The sequence below is a fragment of the Diabrotica undecimpunctata genome, chromosome 10, assembly GCF_040954645.1.
Source record: "Diabrotica undecimpunctata isolate CICGRU chromosome 10, icDiaUnde3, whole genome shotgun sequence".
NCBI classification, from domain to species: Eukaryota; Metazoa; Arthropoda; class Insecta; order Coleoptera; family Chrysomelidae; genus Diabrotica; species Diabrotica undecimpunctata.
Genome location: NC_092812.1, coordinates 72,828,151 through 72,844,096, shown reverse-complemented (window position 1 = coordinate 72,844,096; position 15,946 = coordinate 72,828,151). Strand labels below are relative to the sequence as shown.

General features: G+C 34.4%; 2 protein-coding genes across 2 annotated transcripts; one reads left to right on the top strand and one right to left on the bottom strand.

The window, feature by feature from the left end:
• The first annotated feature begins 4,788 nt into the window (after positions 1-4,788).
• Positions 4,789-5,232, top strand: LOC140451763 (uncharacterized). Its single transcript, XM_072545613.1, has one exon. It carries the CDS (start codon positions 4,789-4,791, stop codon positions 5,230-5,232), a length of 444 nt encoding a protein of 147 aa, XP_072401714.1.
• A 7,352-nt stretch (positions 5,233-12,584) lies between these two features.
• LOC140452429 (E3 ubiquitin-protein ligase Rnf220-like) lies at positions 12,585-14,044 on the bottom strand. Its single transcript, XM_072546680.1, has one exon. It carries the CDS (start codon positions 13,758-13,760, stop codon positions 12,693-12,695), a length of 1,068 nt encoding a protein of 355 aa, XP_072402781.1. The 5' UTR covers positions 13,761-14,044; the 3' UTR covers positions 12,585-12,692.
• Positions 14,045-15,946: the final 1,902 nt, after the last annotated feature.

The window sequence follows — 15,946 nt, the reverse complement described above, 5'->3', positions numbered from 1 at the left end:
GTTGCTGTCATTTATTATTGAGCCTAGGTAGGGAAAAGTGGAGGCATATTTGTAGGTATGGTTGTCTACCTTCAGATTCTCATGTTCATTCGATTTTGTGCACTCCATATATTTTGTTTTGCTTTCATTTATACATTATTTCTAGAAATAACAATAGAAACATAAAAAAAAAACAATACACGAAGCTGTATGGGAATCTACAAAACAACTTTAAACGAAAATGGTTCCATAAGGATTGTCCAACAATAATAAGAACAAATATATTACGAAAACGAAAACTTCGTAAAAAATGGCATCAAACTCATGTACCTCAAGACATAATAAAATTGAACAGAATGTGTAGATAAATAAAAGAACTACTAAAACAACATAGCAACGCCAATTTCCAACATTACCTAGAAAATCTGACACCTAACTCAGATAGTGATTACTCTGAAATATGGAAGGCCACAAAACCAAATTCCACCTATCAGAATAGAAGATTCAAAATGGTTAAAGACCGATCAGGAAAAAGCAGACGCTTTCGCAAGACACTTAGAAAATGTATTTCAGCCGCTAAGAAACAAGGCAAATGAAGATGGCGACATCTATGAATATTTAGACAGTTCTAATCAAATGAACCATCCCTCCAAATGGGCAACTAACGAAGTAAAAAGTCTAATAAAAAACCTCAATAAAAAGAAGTCACCTGGACATGATCTGATAACGGCACACGTATTAAATAATCTACCCAGAAAAGGAATAATAAGTCTAACACAAATCATAAACTCGATGCTAAGAACAGACTACTTTCCTGCACAATGGAAGTTATCAGAAATCCTTACGATTCCAAAACCAGGTAAACCTTTACATGAGATTACATCCTATCGATTTATCAGCCTATTACCAGTTATGTCCAAAGTCGCAGATAAAGTAACTGTACAGTGCAAGTAGACTGATTATTGATATACAGAACAATATTATACTTAATCATCAGTTCGGTTTTCGCTAAAAAACGGCACAATTGAACTAGAGCGTAGGGTGGCAAAAAAGATGCAATCAGCCTTTCAGGAAAAGAGCTTTTGCAATGCAATTTTCCTGGATGTTAGACAAGCATTTAACAAGGTCTGGCATCCAGGATTACTATTTAAACTGAAGAAAGCAATATCTGAGCCGTTATACACGATACTAAAATCATACCTCGAAGAAAGACTATTTTATTCAAGATACAAAGAAAGTGTGTTTAAGATCCACAACATAAATGAAGGGGTCCCGCAAGACAGCGTTTTGGGACCAATTCTCCACACAATCTTTTTAACTGATTTCCCAATTGAAGAACAATCCAATATTCGCAGATGACACTGCAATTCTGGTCAAAAATCCAGATCACATACAAGCAGTTGAAATATTACAACAAACCATACATTTAATTGAAATATGGGCTAAGAAATGGAAGATAAAGAACAACGCGGCAAAATCAGTTAACATCGTATTTACTAAACGTCACAAAGAAACACCAAATATCCTGATATATAACAAGAACATTCCCAAAAATGTCACTGTAAAATATCTTGGATTACACCTTGATAATAGGCTAACATTGAGGACACACATTTAGATGAAGCAATTAGGAATAAAATTCAAAAAACACTACTGGTTACTAGGCCGTAAATCCACCTTATTATTCTGTAACAAAATATTAGTGTATAAAGCAATCATCCGGCCCATCTAGACGTACAGGTTTGAACTATGTGGAACAGCAGCAGATAGCAACATATCAATATTAGAGCGAGAAATCTAAGGTTCTTCGTACCATCGCTGATGCGCCGTGGTTTATTCCTAATGCAGACATTTACAGGGACTTATAGATCGAACAAGTGAAGCAAATTATCTTTAAAAGCAGTGATAAATATTTTAAACGACTAGAAAAACACCCCAACGAGTTAACAGCAAATTTATTGGACAACTCTACACAACTAAATAGATTATTAAAAGTCCTCTTGACTTGCTATTTAGAAAATAGGTGTCTAGACTTAGTTTTAGTTATTAGTAATAAACTCACTAGAAGATAATAGTCATTGGACTAAAACTCTTGATTGCATTATGTTCTTTCAACAAAAATGCTAGTAGGCCAATCAAGTTAGATTTTTACTCGACACAACTGTATAGACGGGTTTGACAGTTGAAATGTGTAGTGAACTATTTTTATAAATCTAGTTTATTGACTTTATTTATTATAAAATGTTCTACACTTTATAACACTTCATGAGTTTATTTACATACGTTTATTTATTTAATCTACATAGAAAACACTTAAATCTTAAATTTATTTACACTTATATAATTTATTTAAAACATTCACACCGGTTACAATTTAAATAGCTGCGCGAACAATTTATTAATCGACACTTGTTTTCGACTGTCTTTTTAAATCTCAAATCGTCCGTTTTATACCTGAGTTGTTAATCTAGAAATGTCTGCCCGCTTCTTAGACCTTCAGTCGGAACGCCAACGGTATTATTCGATCCTCGTCTCGAAACTTCCAATAGCAGGTATAAGCGGGGGGGAACCGGCATGACTAACATTTATCGTAACAGTTTTTTTTTTTTGAACCTATTCTCTATCCTTCCATTGTTGGATGTAGGTCTCCCTCAGTTCTCTCCATCTTTCCCTATCTTGAGCTGTTCTCTGCCATGTGGGACCTCCTTGTTTCCTGATGTCATCTTTCCACCTCATCTGTGGTCTGCCTCTTGATCTCTTTGCATTATATGGACGCCACTTTCCGATGGCATTGTTCCATCGTCCGTCTTGGAGACGTTCATTGTGTCCAGCCCATTTCCATTTCAGTTTTGCTGCTTGTTCTATCGCGTCTACTGTCTTTGTTCTGGTTCTAATCCACTGGTTATGTTTTCTATCTTTAAGTGATATACCCAACATTTGTCTCTCCATCGCTCTTTGTGCCTTCCTTATCCTATCCAAATTGGCCTGTGTAAATGTCCATGTCTGTGCTCCGTAGGTGAGCACCGGTATTATACAGGAGTTATATACCTTGCTTCGTAAGTATAGAGGGATTGTTTGATTTTTTAGAACGTAAGAAAGTTTGCCGAATGCTGCCCATCCCATCTCGATATTTCGGCTGTTTGATTTTCTCTGTTAGCTCTGATTGCTTGTCCTAGATAGATATACTCATTTACCTGTTCTATTTTTTCTGTTTGTATTTTTATTGCCTCTTGTTCTTCCGTGTTTGTCATTACTTTTGTTTTGTTGAAGTTAATTTTTAGGCCTTTTTGCAGTGATTTTTCATGAAGTTCATTCAGCATTAATTCTAGTTCTTGTCGTTCCGAAGAGATCAGGAGTATATCATCCGCATATCTAAGGTGATTTAGGTACTTTCTGTTAATACATATTCCTCTGTTTTCCCAATCTGTTGATTTTATTATATCTTCGAGGGTCAAGGTAAACAGTTTAGGTGAAATTATATCGCCTTGTCGGACTCCTCGTTTAATTTTTATATTATCCGTTATTAATTTGTCGTCCAGAATTACGGTCATGGTTGCGTTTTGGTAAATATCATGTATCAATTGTCGGTATCTTGAATCTATGCTACTATTGACCAGAGCTTCTTCCACCGCCCAGTGTTCAATGCTGTCGAAAGCCTTTTCATAATCTACGAATGCTAAGTACAGCGGAAGGTTGTATTCATTGGTTTTCTCAATTAAGATTTTAAGCGCATGTAGATGGTCGATTGTGCTGTATCCTTTCCTGAATCCGGCCTGTTCCACTGGTTGGTAGTTATCAAGTTTATAGGTTAGTCGGTTGTTTATTATTCTTGTGAAGGTTTTATATAGTTGTGACAAAAGGGAAATAGGACGGTAGTTGTTTAGGTCTGTTCGGTCTCCTTTCTTATGTATTAAGATTGTGTTGGCATTTCTCCATTGTTTAGGTATTTTACCTTCAAACAGACATTTGTTGAACAGTATTTTTAGCATTTTTTTTATCGTGCCTCCTTCTTCTTTTAGCAGTTCCGCCAGTATTTTGTCCTCACCGGCCGCTTTATTTCTTTTCATGTCGTTTATGGATTTTTCGATTTCATCTTCAGTTATTTCTGGTAATATCTCTGAGCCAACATTTTGTATTTTCCTCGAGAGATTCTGTTTAGATGATAGTGGTGGGTCATTTTTAGAACTGTATAGGTCTGTGTAATATCTTTCTGTGATTTTTACTATTTCTCCTAGATCTCTTTCTTCATTGTTCTCAGCTTTAAGCATGATTAGTTTTCTTTTTCCTATATTTGTCTTTATTGTTTTTAAACTTTTGTTCTTCTCTATGATTTTCTTAATGCGATCTTCTTGGTATTTCTTTAAATAAAAAAAAAATGAGATAATTTCTAGAGAGATACGGTCTAGATAATTTGATTGAATGTATCTCAATAATCCGGGGCTTATTTTCTTTGTTAAGACGTATATTATTACCGTATGGAAAACACTTCCATATATATACACGCAATTATTTAATAATAAATAGCACCTTTTAACCTTATGAACATTTACAATAACTCCGTAGAGTTTATTTCAAATTAAATCGCAATAAATATTCGGAAAGCTGCTTAAAAAACACAACTTTTAGAAAAAAAAAGGTCTTACGACCTTTAGGAGCCAAGATAGCCCCTCTTTTAAATCCCTGTTACGTTAATTAACAACATTAAGGGCTGAAATTATCCAATCGTTTATAAGAAAAGCCAAAGTTTTTAACAAAACTTTTAGCAAACAAAATTATTAAAAATTGTTTAAACAAGCACCCGAAGGGACCATGGCAGTAACTTATCCTTCTGGATGGATGCCTTCTGAAAATTTTGTTAAATATTTGAAACATTTCATTCAATACGCTTGTCCAAGCAAAAACAACTCTGTGTTAATGTTAATGGATAACCACACCAGTCACGTTTCTTTGGAAGTCATTACGCTATGCCGGAAAAATCACATTACTCTACTTGGTTTTCTACCGCATAGCAGTCATCGTATACAACCAGTGAACGCGTCAATACATGGACCTTTGAAAACAGCATACTCTCAAGCTTGCGAAGATTTTTTGATCAGTAATCCGGGTCATCTTATAACATTGTATGACGTTGCAACCCTATTTGGAAAAGAGGACTTAAAAGCAAAAACTGTTTTAAATGCTCTTAGTGGTTTTAGAGCCACTGGTATATATCCTGTTGATAGCCAGGTGTTTGATGTACTGATGATGTTTTGATGCACCTTTAACAACAAAAAAACAAACCAATTTCAACGAAAGTTCCAACTACGTCTGCTTTAGAAAATGTAGAGGGCGAAGAGGAAATGCCAGATATTCTTATACCAACTACGCCAGGTCCATCTACATCAGGAATAGCTGGTCGGACACCCCCTCATGTATCAAACCATACATTGAGTAAGGGTCTACCTAAATTATCTGTTGCTAAAGTGAGAGCAAAACGACCCAGAAAGAAATTACCATCTCTCGTAATTTCCGGTACACCCGTAGTAAAGATTTTAGAAGAAAAGGAAGCTGTAAAATTAGCAAAAGAGAGGAAAAGGAATATAAAAGAGCAGAAGAAAATTGAAAAACAAAATAGAAGGAAAGACTTTAATTCTCAGTAAAAAAATAAGAAATTCACTCTGGATAAAGGTAAAGGAGCAACGACTAAGAGCAAAATACGAAAATTGACGACTCTTCTAACTCATCAGTAGATATGGAATATGCTGACACTGATAACGATTCAGAGAGACAAATAGATTGCATAATCTGCAGCGAAAGAGGAAAAGATGAGCTATGGTATTGTTGCAGCAGGTGTAGGGAATGGACTCACGCTGAATGCACTGGAATGGATAATCAAGAAGCAAAGGTAAAACAATGTACTTGTGATTTGTGCTGGTAAAAATGTAGGACCTATTACAAGTGTTGCATTAGTTGCAGAATAAATGCATTTTACCCTCCACATTTAGTCATCTTACCCTCCACGAATGAAGATGACGAATATGACGTAGATAGATAATTTTTAAAATTGTTGTTTGAAATATTAACCCTTACGTAATCTAAATTTAATATGTAAAGTACTACTATCAGCCAATTACCTTGTAGTTGCATGCATTCGGTACAAGGAAAAATATCAGTTCTAGGAATTTTTAAGCTTACTGTCGTCATCTTGCCCTCCTTTCTTCTATTAATTCTCAAAAGTAACCAATAGAATGAAAGGATTATTAATTGTGAATATCAATAAAACCGTTGACTAGCTATTTTGTATTAATTTAATTAGGTAACTTACAAACTAAAATAACTAATTGTGATATTAAACAAAAAAAGTTGTATAATAAGCAAGTGTTCAAAATTAGCACCATCTACTTCTAAACATGCATGAATCCTTTTCATTAAGTTATGTCTTGCAATTGTGGAAATATGGTCGTTGTTACAGAATAAAAAGCAAGTAAGACTGTCTGCATCATGTCTTCCTTTGGTGTAACAGGTTTGTAAAATACCTACCTAATTTTTAATGTAACCCCAAATGTCAAAATCTAAAGGAGCCAAGTCAGGAGAGTGGGATAGCCAACGAAACTGACCCTGATTGGCAATCCAGCTATCATCAAACATGTCGTAAAGATGGTGAGAAATAGGCTGAAAGTTATGAGGAGGTGCTCCATCTTGCTGATACCAAGTTGAAGCTGCGTTTCCATTGTTTAAAACTATGTAACGCCAGTTGAATGGCTGCTTCTTTTAGTTTGTTAACTTTAATGCTAAAATTTTATCGTCTTTTAGTGCACAAAAAATATTAAAACTCCAACTATCTTGGAAATAACGCTCTCTACTAATATGTCGATTTTCATTAGACCAAAAATGGGAATTAGGTATGTCGATGAAATAATCTATTTTTGTTAAATGTTGCTTCATCAGACCATAAAACTTTTGAAGTTGTCATCCTCTTGAGTAAAAACACGGCAAGACCGTTCAACAATTCTATTACACTCGTAAATAATAATAAGTACCACTAATATTTGACAGCCATGGTCTACTCTTTACTAATACTGAAATAAAAGTGTTATGTTTTAACTTAGATAATAAAATAATCCGATACAAAACAAATTCGCTTAAAAAAATACAACGGAAAATGTAATAAAATACAGGGTGTTTTATTTAAAGTAAGCAACTTATAAATGATTTAAATCGTGCATGTTGGCGGCTCAGTTTAAAACACCCTGTATGAAATATCAATTAGTTGGACATATGGAGTTAACGGGAAAACTCTTATTGTTTATTGGTTACAATTGCACGCCACTATCTTCTGGAGATATCGTTATTCAACGTGGACTAGAAAAAAAAATTTTATCAAAATTTTGAAAAAAAAGCGGACTTAGACGTGAAGGATATTAAAAAACAGCAAGCGTTTATTCAGAAGAGTTAAAAGAATTAGGAGCAGAGAATCACTGGCTGGAGAAACAAAATGAAGCTATTAGAAAGCTAAGTGAACAGACAAAGAAGAAAGTTCGAGGTTTAAGTACCAGACTTGATTCCTAGAGAAAGAGAAGAAAAAGAATAACGTGATCGTAATAGGTTTGGATATAAACATGAATGAGCCGAACGTGCTGAAATCGGCAATGGGAAAAATGATAGAGGAAACCATACATATGCAGGGATTAAATTAGCTCTTAAGATAGGAGATAGAACATGTCTGCTGCAGCTAGAAAACCAAAAAGAAAAGGAAAAGCTAATGAGAAATAAAAGGAAATTAAAAGACTTTAAAGAAGAAAAAATTACATAAACGATGACTTGGTGATAACTGAGAAAAGAATGCAAGAGGAAATAAAGAAAAAAGGCCAAGAGGCCCGAAGAGAAGGTAAAACAGTAAAAACAGGGTTTCGGAAGGTTACAATAGATGGCAGAGTATGGAGATGGAACCGAACAAATGGGGGGCTAGACCCACCAACAAACTAGAGCCGATCAGCAGGTATGGATCAAAGGATAATGGGACTATGGCAATGAACGAGGACATGGAGAGATTATCAATAGAGGAAACAAGGAAAATAAGGAAAAATAAATGTCATCCAAGTACAATCCGGATAGGTTCCTGGAACACGAGAAGTACTTATGAAGCAGGCACCCTAAAACATCTAGTGTCAGGGATGAAACAATACAAAGTAGATATCCTGGTAATACAAGAAACGAAACAAAATTGAACTAGTGTAACAACTGTACAGCTTTTTTAGTAGTGGTGGAAAAGACAGAATGTTGAGAACGGGTTTATAATTAGTGATTGGTTACAAAGTACGATAGTGGAGTTCGAGCCAATATCTGAACGGATTTGCAGGCTGAGACTAAGAGGTAAAACTCGAAAATTAAGTTTAATAAATGTGCATGCTCCTTCAGAGAATAAAGACCAGAATGTAAAACGGGAATTCTAGAGTAAGACTAAACTTATATATAATCAAATTCCAAAATATGATATTAAAATTGTAATAGGTGATTTAAATGCCAAGGTGAGGTATGAAGAGATGTACCGAAAAACTACGGGAGGTAAAAGCAAACATGACGAAAGCAACGAGAATGGGAAGTTGTTGGTAGGCTTTGCGTAAGAAAAGCAACGAGAATGGGAAGTTGTTGGTAGGCTTTGCGTAAGAAAACAACTTAAGAATTATGAGTACTTACTTCGATCACAAGAAAATCCACAAAGAAACAAGGATCGCTCCAGATGATAGAACACTCAATCAAATCGACCACGTCCTAGTGGAAAGCAAGCACACAAAATTAATATCAGAAGTTATAGAGGGGCAGACGCGGATTCCGATTACATACTAATGATCACGAAATTAAGAGAAACGATCCCAAAGGTCAGAGAACAGAGTATATCGTATAAAAAACATAACGTCGCCAAAAAAAGGAACAAAGGCACTGCTGACAACTTCCAGGCAGACGTGACAGCGAAACTACTTCAAAGCGAAAATTAAGGTGACAACGAAATGGAGTGGGGAATAACAGAACAAGCTATGAAGGAAGCAGCTCAAAAGCGGTTAGATCAAGTAAAGAAGGGGAGAGATAAAGAATGGTTTGGTGCCGATTGCAAGAAAAGCCTTAACAAACGAAACGGGGCAAGTCAAAAATATATGGACAAACTAAGTGACGAAAATAGAAATGAATATGAAGCAGAGAGAAGAGACACGAAAAAAGTATGTAGGGAAAAGAAAAGGGAGCATATGGATAAAAAGATCTAAGAGATTGAAGAACATTACATTAATAAAAATGTGAGAAACTTTTACCAGGAGACGAAAAGGAACAGTGACCAAGGCGCAAGAAAACAGAACTACAAGAGTAAAGAAGGGCATCTAATAGGAGATAAGCAGAGTAAGCTAGATAGATGACAAAAAGCATTTTAGAGGGCTGTTTAATGAAGAACCGGATGGAAATGATGAGGAGCAAGCGGAAATGGTAGGGGAAGTCAACGACACTGCGGAAACAATGGAGACTCTCACCGTGGAAGAAATAAGAGAAATCATATATAGCATGAAAAACAATAAAAGAGTAGACATCAATGGTATTCTTGCAGAACTAATCAAGCATGTGGGAGAAGCACTTATAACGCGGATATGAAGCCTGCTAACGAAAATCTGGGAGCGAGAGGAAATGCCAGAAATATGGCGAGAGGCAATAGTATATCCCATTCAGGGATATACTATAATAGTATGCCCTGGAAAGGCACTTAAACGAGCAGGTTGGTGAATACCAGGGTGGATTCACAAAGGGCACATCCACCATAGATCAAATATTCGTGTTAAAAATGATTCAGAGTAGTACATACAAGCAACAGTTAAAGCTAAACCTACTCTTCATAGATTTCAAGAAAGTTTATGATTCTGTGATAAGAAGGCGTCTGTACAATGCCCTAAGAGTATCTGGAATTCCGGAAAAAATGATTAGACTAGTAAAATGACCTTAATTAAGACCGACACTAGAGTAAGGATCAGGAAAATTTGAAGTACTGTCCACAATACTCTTCAATTTCTTGCTGGAGGCAATAATGAGAGAGTGGAATATGAATGAAAGGTATGATTTATGACAACATAAGGTAGGTCCTGGCCTTTGTGGATGATGTGGTGTTAATGGCAAGAATTAAAGGGGGACTTCTGAGGATTTTCAAACTCTTTGAAACGAAGGCTAAACAGAATGGACTGATTATTAATGAGCAAAAACAAAGTATATGGAAATGGGGCAGACCACATATGAAGGCACACAACTGACGACTACCACAAACAACGAGGGTAAAGAGTATTGCTTCAAAAAGGTGACAGAGTTTGAGTATCTCGGAGTAATCCTAACAAGTAAAGGGGAAGAAAGCCAAGAAATTGAGAAGCGGATTTCAAGAGGAAGGAAGATGGTTGGAGCTCCAGACAAACTACTAAGCGCAAAAAACATCTGAAGAGAAGCAAAATTTAGACTATACCGAACAGTGATCCAACCCACGGTCCTGTACAGATGTGAAACATGGGTTATGAACAAAAATCAAGAAAATATGCTGAACATCTATGAACGGAGTATTTTAAGATAGATATTCGGAGGAGTAAAAGGCTATGAAGACATTTGGAGGACACAAATAAATGAAGAGATCAGAGACCTGTACAGGAAACCAGAAATTAGCTAGATCATCAGGACAAAGAGACATCGATGGTTAGGCCATTTGTGAGAATGGCAGTTGTCTACTTTAGAATCTCGAAGATTAATGCATGATGCATGTTTTATATTCAAATTAATTAGAGGTCAATTTAGCTGTCCTGCTCTTTTACATGTTGTTAATCTGTGTGTACCTTCCAGGCAACTTAAAAATACAAATACATTCTACAACATCTTTCACAATACAAATTCATGCATTGACATCTTAACATATCATATAGCAAACTGAAAGAAACAGTATGTGATATCAGATTGTAAATTTAATATTTATTATTATCTTTTATTTTGTTAATTGTCAAATTGGGTATTATTTTTTAAGTATGTATCTACTTGTATGACCTCTTTTAATATATGGAGCTATAAACAACCAAGGGCAGTTACACACATGTTAAAACGTCAAATGCTACCAACTCTTTAATGAACCAGAAACCATAACATTCTTAAAACACAGCAACTCAGATGGACTGGACACATTATATGAATGCCAGATGTTGTGACATTCATTAAAACAAAGTAACTCAGATGGACTGGACACATAATAGAGAGTTATTGAAACCATAAGATGACAGCCACTTTTATTACAGGATCCTTTAATAAAGTAAAAAATACTTCATGTCTAAAAGAGAGTTATTGCCAACATGTTGAAGAAATCTTTTATTTTGACAAATGACATTAAATATTTTTGTGTAATATAAATAACCTATAAATGCCTATTAGATCCTATTTGTTACTTATACAGTTAAACCTATATTAAAAATTAAATTAGATCATTGAAAAGAATAAAACGTTCAATCTAATGAAATTGTTATTTGAAGAATTCTATAATCCATAATACTCATCTTACAATGTGGAAGAACCATTAAATTTGATATAGCTAGTTTGTATATAGCCATTAAATTTGATATAGCTAACTGGCACAAATAAAGCTGTTACTTATGAACGTTATTGGTATAATGTAAAACAATAATCATGAAGATTTACTAATTGAGAATAATAATAATAATACTAAAAACAATATTCATTAAATAAAACAGAGCATGATACAACAAATTTTATCAAATATCCATATAAATCTAAGTGAAGTTACAAGACTTTCTCTCTTCTACTCGTAATTTGATAGCTTAAGTCAAAATAAGGGATCTTCAAATAAAATTTCTCTGGCATGTATTCAACTTAAATACAGGCGTCCTGTATTTTTGTAAAGGACAAAAATAAAAGACACAAAACTGGGATGTGTGTATGTCAAAATAAACTTGCGGATGACATAAAACCCTCTTCAATAACCCCTTAATATGAATACCAGATAACACAATCGCTAAATAGCTAATCATAGGAACACCTGTAGGAAGAAGCAGAGGCTGACCATGAAATAGGTAGTTGGATGGAATTGAGACATAGGGGTATTAAAAACCAGACTGGCAAAAAATCTTGGAGCAGGCCAGGATCCACAAAGGATTGTTGAGCCAAAGATGATAATACAAATGTGACTTTGCAGCAAATTAGATTTTGTTATAGAAATTGTATTCAAACATCTTTATTAGAATAAGCTAATCAATAACAGATATTTCAATACTTGTGATATATAATTTATAAATATAATCATGTAGGGTTAAAAAAAAATGATTCTTTCTAATTTTGACACAGTTAAATGATGTAAACCAATAAACATACTGTAACTACAATGGATATTGTCCAATGCTCAAGTATTTGTTTAAATAATTTAATTGCATCAATTATTTCATAAGAAAATAACCAAATACAAACTTTCCTGGCATGTTTTAAATTGTATAAATAATATAATGTAACTCCTACTTAATACTATAATTTTAAACATTTCTATGATGTAATGTAACATATTTCAAATGTATTTAGCAAAACTTAATGTATTTAGACAAAACTTTTCAGAAAAACTGTTTTTGCATAAAAAAATATTTATTTTATGAATCATTTTAACAAAGTAAGTTCTAGTATCTAAGTAAATATTACCAGATAAAGATCAATAAAATGTGTACATTACTTATTTACATGTAAATCTTTCTTAAATCTGTTGGAGAAGTAATCATATTACACTGGGGGCACAATTTTTTGACTCCTAATGTTTGTAACCAACATTCCTCACAATGCACATGCCAGCAACATACCGAAATCACTGGTGTTCTATACCTTTCCATACAAATTAAACACTTAAACACTTCTTCTTTATTTGACACTCTACTCTCCAATTCTGCAATTCTATTTTTCAAAACTTTTAAAATAGGATCTCCATTGGTTTCTGCAATTTCCAGATGAGTTCTATGTGGGGAACACTTTTTTGGTTCAACTCCAGTTACAGCTGTGCGAAGAGCTTGGTTTTCAGAATTTTCACAAGGTAGTATCACATCTGTTTCAGAATACTCAGGAGATCCATACATTTGATGATCATCAACATCAACATTTAATTCTTCATCATCGTCAACCATATTTATTGTTGTTCCTAAGCTAGACACCCCTCCTTCTAATAAACTAGTTGCACGAATACGAGACTGTCCAGCCCAATCATACTCTTCAAAGGCTTCCACATCAATATTTTCATCACTTTCACTACTATTTGCTTCAGATCTTCTAAGACACAATTCAACATGTAAAGTTAAATCTTCTTGTACCTCTTGATTACACACAGGACAAGTTTCTTCAGCTTTTCTTTTCCTGGTCTTTGTCCTTTGCCTACTTTGTCTATTTAATCGGATTTTTTGGAATGTTTCCCAATTTTTATCAGAATTCTTTTCTACTGAATCATTTGAAGAGCTTGGGGTGTTTTTTCCATTTAATAATTTAACTTTGGAAACCTGCAATTTATTTAGTTTTTCAATTTCAGAATTTAAGTGTAAATTTGCTTCTGAATCTCGTATAGTCACACTGCAGACAGGACAGTAAGTGGGGTAATTTAATCTTTTTTTAAATCTACAACTTCTAACCTCTTCCTCACTTTGACAACTGCTACCTGGGGTAATATCATTGTCTTTAGGAAAACTCATCTTGATTTCAATAAATATGCATTTAATAACATTCAAATAATGTTTCTGTACGCATTTAATATACCATTTTTTCATAAGAACCAAATAATACACAGATGTTTCTTGAATTTTAGTAAACAACTATGATAGTAGGTATTGTATTACTCTATTGGAATTGGATGTATTAATGATTTTCTTTAATGAAGATTTGAATTATTCTGTTACAAATTTAGAAACACGTTTAAGAAATGGGTTGTTTAATCAAATTTCTTAATTGGTATGGGGTTGGAATTGTTCCAATTGTTTCATTTTAAAAACAAAACTTTAGCTTTTCAAACAAAATTAGACATCAATAACAAACATTGACTGATGTTAATCGAAGTTGACATGAAACACGAAACACGGAATTAAGTTCGCCATTTTCGATATAGAGATTCTAAGGTAATACGTCATTAAGTTAAATTTGTCACTCATTATATATTATATATGAGGATAATCATAATATTAAAAAGAAATAATGCCATCAAACGTTTGATTACTTATCTTTAGTAAACGAGACAATTAAATTGTTTCAAGAATAAATTGATGTGACGTTCTGTTTGTTGCCTATACCACAGAATAAATAACAATCAGATGCCCACTCTCATATGCCTTTGAAGTTTGTCAGCAAGCGATCGCCATATTTTAATCGGAAACATAGACTCGAATTGACAAATTTGTGACAAGCTACGACAGAACTGTAATTTAAATTTTTAGAGATTAATAATTTAGTAGGTACATTTAAAATAATTTAATCTATTCTTCAACTAAAAGTACGAATAAAATAGTACATATTATGTCTATAGTTGCCGTAAATAAATTAAACCTGGTGAATTTTTCTATGTACAGAAGATAAAATGTCACTGAACAGCACTGGTTCCGACTAAAACATGGCTGATTCCGTCTGCGCGAACGAGATGCGCGTACTTATTTTTTCAAGCAGAGTGGGCATTCTGATTGTTTATTATTCCGTGCCTAGACTTAGGGGTGTGTATGTGTAATCAGCAGTGTGGGATCACCTCTAAAACAAAAAGAAAAAAATAGTTTTTTGGCACTGGACCGAAATTTTTTGCTGATGCTCTCCTTGTAAGTTTGTCAGCCCTTTCATTGCCGTGTATTCCCCTGTGACCTGTATACTGGAACCAGTACTAGTGAAACACTTTTATGTTCCAGCAGTCTGTCGAGTCCATCTCGATATTCCCACACTAGCCTAGAGTCCGCCCTAGGAGTTTTGAAGATCTTGGACTTCTAGGGGCTTATGTTTATTATTATAAATTTGAAGTCCATTCTGTACCTACAGTCAGAGTCTGTTGCAATATATACCTAACTGTGCCATTAAATTTGCCATGGGCTTAGGTGACCAGGTCATCCACGTAGCCTATTACATGATACCTGTAGTTGTTGAGTCTAGCCATCAATCCATCCACGGCCAGATTCCACAAGAGAGGAGATAAGACTCCTCCTGTGGATAGTCTCTGGATACTTGTGCTGAGACTGTATCCCCTAATAACCTTATGAATATATCACACGGCTACTCAGCATGCAGTCTATCTATCTGCAGCTTGTTCTGTTATTCCCTTTAGACGAATTGCTCTTGTGATTGCTTCGTATGAGGTTTTGTCGAATATTCCCTCTACATCGAGAAATGTACCCAAAATTACCTCTTGGTTTTCCAGAATGTACTCCACCCTCTGTACAAGATGGTGCAGTACCGTTTGCATAGAAACTCCTGCACAATGCGCATACTATCCTTGATGTATCGGACATTTAACCAATACACCATCCCTAATGTTCCTATCGAGCCTTCAGTACTAATGATATTAAACTTATCGGCCTCAGGGACTTTTCCTGTTCGGCTTTGCCAGTTTAGGTATAAAAGCCACCCCTATGAGCCTCCATGCTTTAATTAGACATATCAAAACACTGCCGTTGGTGAATCTCTATTCTAGGGATTCCATGACAGTAAAGATGAAGATCATAGATGGAGGAAATATGAAGGAGATAATTCATGGACCCTGATTTAGATTTAAACGTAAGAAACAAACAAACTTTTATAATCCACAAGGAAACTAAGTTTCTGTAGTTGGCTGTATACCATGTAATAAAAATTTTTCCAATAAAATCCTTTATAAAAAGGTATATAAAAAGCTTTTTATATACCTTTTTATAAAGGATTTTATTGGAAAACTTTTATAACTTCTCAAGGAAACAGGGTAATTGATATAACAGTGGCCACACATACG

Coding starts and splice junctions, on each gene's coding strand:
- LOC140451763 (XM_072545613.1), top strand. CDS start 4,789: ATGGCAGTAACTTATCCTTCTGGATGGATGCCTTCTGAAAATTTTGTT.
- LOC140452429 (XM_072546680.1), bottom strand. CDS start 13,760: ATGAAAAAATGGTATATTAAATGCGTACAGAAACATTATTTGAATGTT.